This window comes from Podarcis filfolensis, assembly GCF_964270895.1.
Source record: "Podarcis filfolensis genome assembly, chromosome: 12".
NCBI lineage: Eukaryota > Metazoa > Chordata > Lepidosauria > Squamata > Lacertidae > Podarcis > Podarcis filfolensis.
In genome coordinates this window covers 44,272,926-44,282,903 of record NC_139614.1, presented here as the reverse complement: position 1 = coordinate 44,282,903, position 9,978 = coordinate 44,272,926, and the positions used below count along the sequence as shown (strand labels likewise).

Genomic DNA, 9,978 nt, shown 5'->3' with positions numbered 1-9,978 from the left:
TATATATAAAAGAAATAGTTTGTGGAGAATTTATTCCAGTAAAGTTGTGGTTTTATTGTTAGTTCTGTCGTAATGAAGTATAAAATAAATAACCCAAACATTCATTCAGTTACTTCAGCAGAAGTACATACCAAATGATGCATATCTCAATCTGCTGGGGTACTTTTCCTCTGTACTGAATACCTGGAGGTCCGGTAGTAAGTATCATTTCCCAAAGGTCTATTTTAACTACATCTCAATAGATATGGGAAGCAGCAGCTCTATCATAAAGCTATATTAACAAATTTAGTGGTAACAAAACATTGCAATTTATAATAATATCAAGATACACGCAGAGTGGTCTAAGCTGAGCACATAACTTTATATGCAGGTTTGAAACATATCTTAGGCCCTCTTAGGCTTAGTATTGTAGGCATTACTGAGCTAGATGGACCAATTCAGGATTCCTCCTGGATCCGTTTTTAAAAATTAGTGTTATATTGGCTACTTTCCAGTTCCCAGCAATGGAGGCTGATCCGAGGCAAAAGTTACAGATTTTTGTTAGAAAATCACATTAGATTTTTTTTTTTAAACCCTTAGGTGGATGCTATCTCAATCTGGCAATTTGTTAGTTTTTATTTGGTCTATTAAGCCTAAAACTGTTTTTCATTTACCGCAGATAGCAAAAGTTAGTTCAGGTACAGGATCTGTCCTATATCCTCTACTGTGAAAACAAGAGCAGAGAATTCATTCGGATTCTGAGCCACCTCTAGCACTCCTTTTGCTTCCTTGTCATCCAAGTCTTCCTAGCTGGTCATCTGCTACTAAGGTATTTAAATGTTTTGTTGTTCATGTTTTTAGCAGTGTCCTGCTCCATTTTTTAAAGAGCCCTTATTGTCTCATTTGCCAAAGTTTGTGTTCCTTTTTGTTTTCCTCATTTGGGCAAGACCTCCATTTTTTGGAAGGAATAATAGCTTCTTTGACTCTGGTTGTTAACTGTGCTGGTGTCCTCTTGGCTCTGGTGACACCGTCCTTAATCTGCATTTTACACTTCAGTTGAGCTTCTAACAACTTCCAAGATGTGGGATGCTGATCAAGAACAAGCATTTTTAAGATCAGAAATTTAGCTCAATGGGCCTGTCCAATAATTATTAACATTTGTCATATTGTATTCCTCAAAAATTGGTTTTCTATTAACTAGCCTAAATTTAACAGGTTATGGAAAATTAAAATGGAACACATTAATTTTTTTCATGAAGAAGTATTAAGTTCAGTTGTTAAGATTCAGTCATTTTAATGATTAAAAATACACCAGCGGCTTTCTGGAACACAGCAGAATGTTTGAATATACACAGATTTTACTATCTAGTTATATCTGAAAATGGAACACCCTTAAGTCAAGGTAAAGTGAAGAGTTACTAGGCAGGCCTTATAGTCAAGAATTCCTTTCCTTTTTACAGCAAATAATTCAAAAAAGGAAGGCACATTTGGAGACAACTGAAGTACAAATTCTCACTTGACATTTTGAATACCACCTAGTTCCGCCCCGTAATAGTTTTCATCATGCACAGTTTACACGTGAACAAGTACTATTAGAGCAGTTAACACCACACTTATTACACCACATACTCCATACTGCTAGCGCACCAGAAAACTGAAAATGAGTGGATGAAATAGGCCAACTCTTGAATGTAAGTACTGTTTCTCTTATCCCCTAACATGGACTTTAGTATGACATTCAAGATGCAGCCTTTAGGACCAGAAATCTCAACAGCTATGCTAGTTAGGAGTGATGGAGAGTCACATGTTAGCGTCCCCCTCCCCCGCATTAAGCCAAGAACAAAACTAGTCTGGGAACTCCATTGGGTTTGCCTGTATCTAATGGGATTTCTGACTAAATAACTAACTCCTTCCCTATTGTACAGCAAACAGCCTACCCTGAAAAATAGAGGGGTATCCTGGCTAAGATTTAACTTTCAATCTTGACTGGTAGCCTAGTCAGTATTAAACCTCAGATTCTAGTGATTATATCAACAAATACATTCCCATTGAAAGCTTGTTAATAATCCAAATAATTACTCCAAGAAATGAAAGGCAGAAAAGACTCAAGCTTTAACAATCAGCCAGAGATAAAATCAAATTCCTTTCACAGGATATCTTCTTATTCCTAATTCGTTCCCTGTGTTGCAGTCAACTTATAATTAGTGCTTCAGATATTGCCATTTATCAGTATTAAATGGTACTATATCGTTTTTAGAGCAGCATATTCTAGAAGCTGTTACATTCTGTGAATCTTTTCATGATCCACAAACCTATTCAGATTATTCAAGTTATCCCACCATTTAAAGAGAAAAGTCTCTGCAATCAGTTTGAACCATGGAGTAATCTTAATTTCATTTCGGGATGCTTTTTCCAGGAGTTCTTTCAGTTCTTCCTGTGTCACATAACAGTAGCTTTTAATTTCATTGGGATCTGCATTCAGCGTCACATTCTTCTGCACAAACAAGATGTAATCTATTTCATGTTCTCCCCAGATCCCATTGGACTGGGCTTTGTAGTGAATTCGGGTTAAGTACAAGATTTCTTCTGGTGTTACCTACAACCAAAAACATGTAGTGACAGTACTTTATTACTTCCTTTCTGCATTTTTATGATATTTTTTTCAGAACTCCTCAATACAAACCTAAAAGGGGTGGGTTGGAGAAAGAGCTGTGGTAGTTTGATTTTGCTTTCAAATGGTTGATTTTTAATAAAACATTTGTATAGTCAGTTGCTCAGATCAAAAGAATGACACTTGGACTTTCCTTCCCCATCTAATCTGCTCCTAAGGACTCTGTGGAATAGTGTATAATGGAGTGGACAGAGTGCATGTCTGCCTGGGATGGTGAGAGACTCAAGGCTCAAGTGAGAATTTAATTGAATAATGTACATTTGAGTGAATATATCAGATAAAACATTCTCCCCAATATAAACTGCAGAGAGGAGTACCTCAGAGCTCTAGTCATATGGGTATGGCCAGAGACATGTGTTTTGCTTCAACAATTCTCAACACGGAAGAAAATGGAGGAATTTGCAATATTGTGAAATGCCAGAAAAAGACTTTGATGTTTGGTTGCCCAGACAGAAACATTTTATGCTGGAGCAAAGGCATCTGAAATCCCTTTCCAGCCCTGGGAAAAACTATACTATTAAAATGGTTCCTTCCTTGCTCCTTATATGTTTAGATTATACAAAAAGCCTTTCTGGTGTGCTTGCTGGACAGATTGTTACAATCAGTCTATCAACTAACATCTGTAAGCAAGCATGTCTTGATCAATTGTGATTATTCTGAAACTCAATCCAGGGCATTCACCAAACCTGGTCATTCTGACTAGTGAAAAACCAGACACACTGAAGTAGCAACAAACACACTGTGATAATTGCTCCCTTCTCTTAAGCTTCTGGGAATAGGGCCGACAGGTTCCAAATAAATACTGCAGCTCTGATTAGTATTTAGAACTACAAGTATAACTAGATGCTGTTCAACTATTTTCCCCTAGGGAAGTCATTACTCTGAAATAAGAGCATTATTTACCTGTTCCATTGGAATTCCTAGCTCTTCTTTCAGGCGCCTCTGAGCTGCTCTTCGAACACCAATTGCATTCTTTTCTTCTACTTCAAGCACGGTGTTCAGGGGATGACTGCAACAAGTGTTGGTAAAGCAATCTACCAAAAAAGTTTTGTGGATTCAGTTTTAAGAATACTTTGCAGACTTTCAGATACTAGAATCCTTGAAGTAGCCAATCTCATTTTGTTGACAGTACCAAGTATCCAAAGTTTGAAACAAAGTTCCAAAAAACAACACAATAGCACATACTGCCATATTCAAAGCAAAATAAACCTATCAATGCTTATCACCATAAAGAATACATTTCCAGCATGTAAACATAAAGTGCAATTGTGTTCCCCAGCCCATTCTGAGTTATATATGGTTAGAAAAAAAGGACAAAGCACTAGTCATTATTTAATTTGTGATTTCCACCACCCCTTCAATTTTCACCTATTCACTAAAAGTGTGCTAGTCTAGACCAAAGACAACATCACCACACCAAATAGTCTTTTGGGCATTTGACCTATCAGAAAATCTTTGCATGTTTCTCACGCTTCTGCTGTTAACCGAACAAATACAGGTCATGAACACACCCACCCCACCATTCTTTCAGAGAGAGAAAACATTACTGCTACCCAAGTATCTGCTCACTTGAAAATGAAAGTAAGTAAATTTGTTTGAAATTTAACAGATAATTCTATTTTTCAAGCATTCCAGAAATATATGAGGACACAAAGTGGTATTTTATAGAAGCTATGCAATGAAAACAAGAATTTGTTGCTTAGTAACAAACCTGGGAAAGTGATTTTGGCATCTGATCTTTGTTGCAATAGCAGTTTATTCTCCGTATTGAACAAGAAGACACTGAAAGCACGATGCAGCAGTCCTAGCACAAAAAGATAGGCAATATGCTTTTAAAAAGAATGTAATGCAAGGGGGTGGGGAGTAAACTTCACTCGTGTTCATCGTAATACTTGATCTTACAGTTTAAAACCAAAGTTTAAACAAAGAAACGAGCACCCTATTTCTAAACAAAACTTTCCACTGTATGCATTGTGGTTTCTCATTTAGGCTGGTAAATGCCTTGGAAAGGAGGGTTGGATATATATGTATTTGAATAAATTATTGCTTGGGTACCCTTTGGAGAACTTTGTAGGAGTAAACCTAAGATATTATTGTATGCCATATCTTACAATATACTACAATATATTACTTTTGCAAAAGTCAAGTGCTTAGGTGTTTTTGCACTGTCTGAGGAACAGAGCTATTTATTTTGAGCAGTTCCTTACAGATCTGTAATCAAAGACATCATAGAAGACTAAAGTCTTTATTCTGTCAGATAACAGGTTAGTGTCAGATGTTCTCCTGGAGCAGCATAAGTCAGCACAAGAAAAGGGTTTTTAACTCATGCTGCTTCTGTTCTTGTGTGCAGTAGGGAAATTGCCTATATCCTTATGCACCAAAAGTGATGTTTCAACCACAGAAATAATTGTGTACCTTGGCTTATGGAATATGCCCATTACCTCTTTAACTGAAGCCTGAGAAGAACACTCATTCATCTTTTATTGCTTTTTGGCATAAACATTTGAAGAAGCCACCCGCAGTCTAAATTTGTGTGCCGGGCAGAACTATAGAAGGTAAGGCTAAATGGTGGGGCAGGAAGTTGCTCTGTGGGCTGTGTGTCAAAGTAATCGGTGACTCAAAACATATTAACAAGCCTAAATTGCTATTTGACTTCACAGCATGAAAAGGATTTTCTTTACCACTTAAAGAACTCTTAATTCAAAGTTATCTTGTACATGGATGCATAAGACTAGTCTGCTGAACCACATTCCTCTATCTTCCTTGTTCCATTTCCTCCAGCTCCCTTTCTTGTTTTAACTGCTACATCTTGTTGTGCAAGTAGATTGCAAAAAACCCAGAGGCAAAAAATGGGGTGAGGTAGAAGTGCTCAATACAGCTTGGTACCCAGGCAGGACCAGTTTACATACAATGGGATCTGAACAGTGATAGATACCTTTGTCAATGTTTTCATTCAGGTGGCAGTTTTTCTTGGTATCTGAACCAATTTTGTTGTCGTTTTCATCAATAAGGATGCACATCTCTGCCAGCAACTCTACCTGCTGCTCATCCAGTTCATTTGTATTTATTTCAGGCATGGTTACAGTATTGATGCTCCTAATAAAAATACTGATGACAAAAAAACAACAACCCACAATTACACAAATTTTTAATGAACAGTATTAGAACTTACAAGATTTCCTAATGTTTGCCTAGAGTCAGCAGAGCACAGGCATGCAGATGAGTGTGTCCATTATACTTGCCAAAGCTAGAAACTTGCCTAAACTTCACAACCAACGCAACCATCAAGTGTGCATATAATTTCTGATGGCTAGACAAAGTTAATTTTGATCCTCAGCCAATATTCTTAGTTCAGTAAGAATATGAGTCCACCATTTCTTACACAATACATAGCTATCACTACTTGTTTTATCTTGCACTAGCATGACTTTACAGGAAAACACACAAAGCCTTTAGTGTCTTTAGGCACCAACTATACTTAGCATTTGTTAAAGTAGACCACTTCCTCCTTTTTAACTAGCCCTGAGCCAATGCCTTTATTAGTACCTGTTTAATAGATGGAAGCTTTTTTGATTTGTCTACAGTGATAAGGCTTCACCTGCTATACTTCTATGTATAAAGGTAAAAGACCCCTGGACAGTTAAGTTCAGTCAAAGGAGACTATGGGGTTGTGGCGCTCATCTCGCTTTCAGGCCAAGGGAGCCAGTTTGTCCACAGACAGCTTTCCGAGTCATGTGGCCAGCGTGACTAAACCACTTCTGGCTCAACAGAACACCGTGACGGAAACCAGTACACATGGAAACGCCGTTTAGCTTCCCGCCACAGTAGTACCTATTTATCTACTTGCACTGCTGTGCTTTCAAACTGTGTATTGCACTGCTGATAAAAGTAAAGGGCCAGTAAAAGAGGTAGCAAATGCTGTGTTAAAAATATGAGAGTCCTGCCAGGAAAAGATGTGGCAGACTTACCCAACTGCCTAAACAAAGAGAGGAAAAGTACAACTATGAGCATACCTTGAAACACCTTTGTATATTGGGAATGCTATAGAATTTTTAAAAATCCCCCAGCCCACTTCAGCTCCATATCACTTGTCAGCCCCAGTGGCAAAAGTTCTGAGCACTTATAAAGCTGTCAACTCCAGCAGCAGAGCTTTGCTGCTGAAAGTTTAATTTGGAAGCAAAGCACTGTTGCTATAGTGGGAAGTATGCTACTTTTGCTGTTTAACAAAAATGTTTTAGAAATCTACACTAGGAAAAGAGAGGGAGCTACATGCTCTACTGTATCTCCAAAAGCTCCATCTCTTTCAAAATCCCAAGGGAAACTACAAAGGATAAACATACAGGAAATTACCGAGCTTAGTACTGTCTACAAAAACTAGCAGCGGCTCTTCAGAGTTTCAGGTTGGTATCCATCCCATCTCTACCAGAAGCTTACACAATCTTTATCTTGGTCACCTAACCGCCCTCAGGGGCCTGTTGTGGGGGGAAAAGTGGGGGAAGGAGGAAGAGAACAACAGGTGCCATCTGCACCTCTTTAAAGGAAAGTGCAATAAGAACAAGAGGACATTAATAAAACTTGAGTAAGATTTCTCAAGGCTGTGGATGGAGGAAGGGGAACTTACTTCCACCAGATGCAGAGAAAAAACCTGAAAACGGATTCCCTACCCAAGCCTTTTCAATAGGGAAGTAGATACTGGATGTAGATCAGTGTTTCCCAACCTAGGGTCTCCTGCTGTTTTTTTGGATTACAACTCCCACCATCCCTAGCTAGCAACACCAGTGGTCAGGAATGATGGGAATTGTAGTCCAAAAAGAGCTGGAGACCCAAGCTTGGGAAACACTGATGTAGATCAGGCATCCCCAAACTCGGTCCTCCAGCTGTTTTGGGACTACAACTCCGAACATCCCTAGCTAACAGGACCAGTGGTCAGGGATGACGGGAACTGTAGTCTCAAAACAGCTGGCGGGCTGAGCTTGGCCATGCCTGATGTAGATAATACAGTGGCACCTCAGGTTAAGTACTTAATTCATTCCGGAGGTCCGTTCTCAACCTGAAACTGTTCTTAACCTGAATAAATAGTGCTTCAGGTTAAGAACTTTGCTTCAGGATGAGAACAGAAATTGTGCGGCGGCGGCACAACAGCAGTGGGAGGCCCCATTAGCTAAAGTGGTGCTTCAGGTTAAGAACAGTTTCAGGTTAAGAACGGACCTCCGGAACGAATTAAGTACTTAACCCGAGGTACCACTGTATTATTATTATTATTATTATTATTATTATTATTATTATTATTATTGGACGCTGCACCGCCACCTCCCTTCGCTTCCCCGCGGGTGACTCAGCGGCATCGCTTCGAACTCCCTTCCGCCCCCGGGCCTTTTTTGGTCCTTACCGCGTTCCGTCCCCGGGCCGGCACGCGGCCTCTGCACTCACGCAAAGCGAAGGAAGCGACCGCCGAGACTGAGGAGGCGGTAGTGGCTGCAGCACATGTCCGAGGCTGCGACGATACAAGCTTCCCCACGAAGACGAGGAGGCGGAAGAAGCAGAAGCGGAGAGCGCGCGGGCTGCAGAGCCTTCTCCTCCGGCTGCCCCGGCAGCAACAACTGCTGCCGACGCCGCCAACCGCTGCGCCGCGCGCCACATCGCCTGGCAACCCTCCCCGCTCGGCGCCTGACCAATGGCGGCGGCCCCGGGCGGTGTCGTCATCAGGTGGGCCGATCGCGCCACCGCCCGCGAACAGGGAACACAAAGCGCCAGCCAATCGCCCGCGGGAGAGCGGTCGCGTGCGGCTCTCGGGTTCAGCGGGGAGGGGGGGGGGGGAAGAGAGGGGGTGGGCGCGGCTAAAGGTGTGGAGGGGGTGTGGCTAAAGGGCGAAAGGCGGGAGGGGAAGGGTGAGTGGCTGTAATTTCACAGAAGCCTGACATTCTTAAGAGTTGGTAGGGACACCAGAGGGCCATCTAGTCCAACCCTCTGCAATGCAGGGATCTTTTGCCCAGTGTAGCGCTCGAACCCAACGGCCCTGACATTAAGAGGCTCATGCTCTACGAACGAAGGAAAGGATAACAGCAAAAGCAAAAAATAAAAAACCAAGAGTGGAAGAAGCTGATTGCAGTTTTTGTAGGAGATGCCTGTATTATATGCTCAGTTAGCACCTGATCTTTGGAACTCCCTACCGTTGTATATCAGACGTGCGCCTTCTCTATTGAAGTCTTTTCAGCACCTGCTAAAAGACGCCCCTCTGTCACCAAACCTTCTGGAGGAGATCTTCATCCTAGCTGGAATCAATGTTGCATCTCAATTGAACATGTGTGTGTGTGTGTGTGTGTGTGTTCCTGATGCTGTTTTAAACCATGTAAGTGTGTGTGTGTTTATAGTGCTGAGTGCCACCCCAATCTCCGAGTGGTGTGAGTTTCCAGGGGTTCCAGTGTTTGTGTTTTCTTTTGGGAATGAGGCACAGAGGACACTATGGTGCCTACAGGATATATGGTTTACTTACACACGCACACACACACATATGCAACCTGAGCTGAGTATAATGGAGGGGTTCACAGCATTAACAGCCCAAGAGGGGCTTGTTTCTCTCATGGCTGCAGTCTATGATTCAAACAGACACCAGCCATTTTGCTCTGATGCTCTTTCCAGCTGCCGCCTTTACCAAACTGCAACCTTCCCCGCCCCCAGGTCACATCACACTCAACCCTAAAACTATTTCAAACACTGGCTTTGCCTTCTGACTCTGAGTTGAAGGAGGGGCTCCACCCATTTGCCTTCTGGCCCAGAGTCTTTGCCTTAATGGCTTATTACCTTTCCTTTGTTCTATAAATGGCTCCTCTCCCAGGCAATTACCTCATGAGGTTCACTTATTTAGTTTATCTAGCTCTTAACATTTGCTGGGTCCAGATATTAAACATCTGGCACCCACAAACTCATAACACAGGGGAGTCTGGCATCAAACTCATTACAATATATTTAACTTTTATTGTGTTGTAAATAGCCTCTGGATGCCTGAGGGGAAAATGATTCATAAGGGAAATAAATAATAAAATGAGATACCAAGCATCTTGATAAAGAAAGTAAGTGTAAGCAGCTTCATAAGTGTATTGATTCCTAAGACGGCTCTTGAATTCCCCGGCTGATTTGCCTGGCGCTCCTGTCAAAGCCGTGGGTGACCTCTGGAGCACCCAAATGGCTCACGTCATTGACACAATTACCCCTGAGCACCCTCTCCCACTTCATGGAGCCCATTTGGCTCCCTGGTATCCTCCAGAGTTAGGGTGAAGAAACAGGCTGGGAGACTGCTTGAATGTAAGTGGAAGAAAACTCCAGTTGAA

General features: G+C 41.5%; 1 protein-coding gene across 2 annotated transcripts; it reads right to left on the bottom strand.

The window, feature by feature from the left end:
* Positions 1-15: 15 nt before the first annotated feature.
* IDI1 (isopentenyl-diphosphate delta isomerase 1) lies at positions 16-8,455 on the bottom strand. Of its 2 annotated transcripts, XR_014540498.1 has the most exons (6): positions 8,040-8,368; positions 5,586-5,758; positions 4,362-4,454; positions 3,554-3,684; positions 1,875-2,575; positions 1,254-1,829 (listed from the first exon to the last, which is right to left on the bottom strand). XR_014540498.1 is itself a non-coding variant. In XM_083579984.1 (5 exons), the coding sequence occupies exons 1-5, from the start codon at positions 8,351-8,353 to the stop codon at positions 2,258-2,260; spliced, it is 1,029 nt and encodes a 342-aa protein (XP_083436110.1). In that variant the 5' UTR covers positions 8,354-8,455; the 3' UTR covers positions 16-2,257. The 2 variants fall into 2 exon arrangements, 1 of the variants encoding a protein (XP_083436110.1); XM_083579984.1 differs by having other exon boundaries at positions 16-2,575; positions 8,040-8,455.
* Between the last annotated feature and the right edge of the window lie 1,523 nt (positions 8,456-9,978).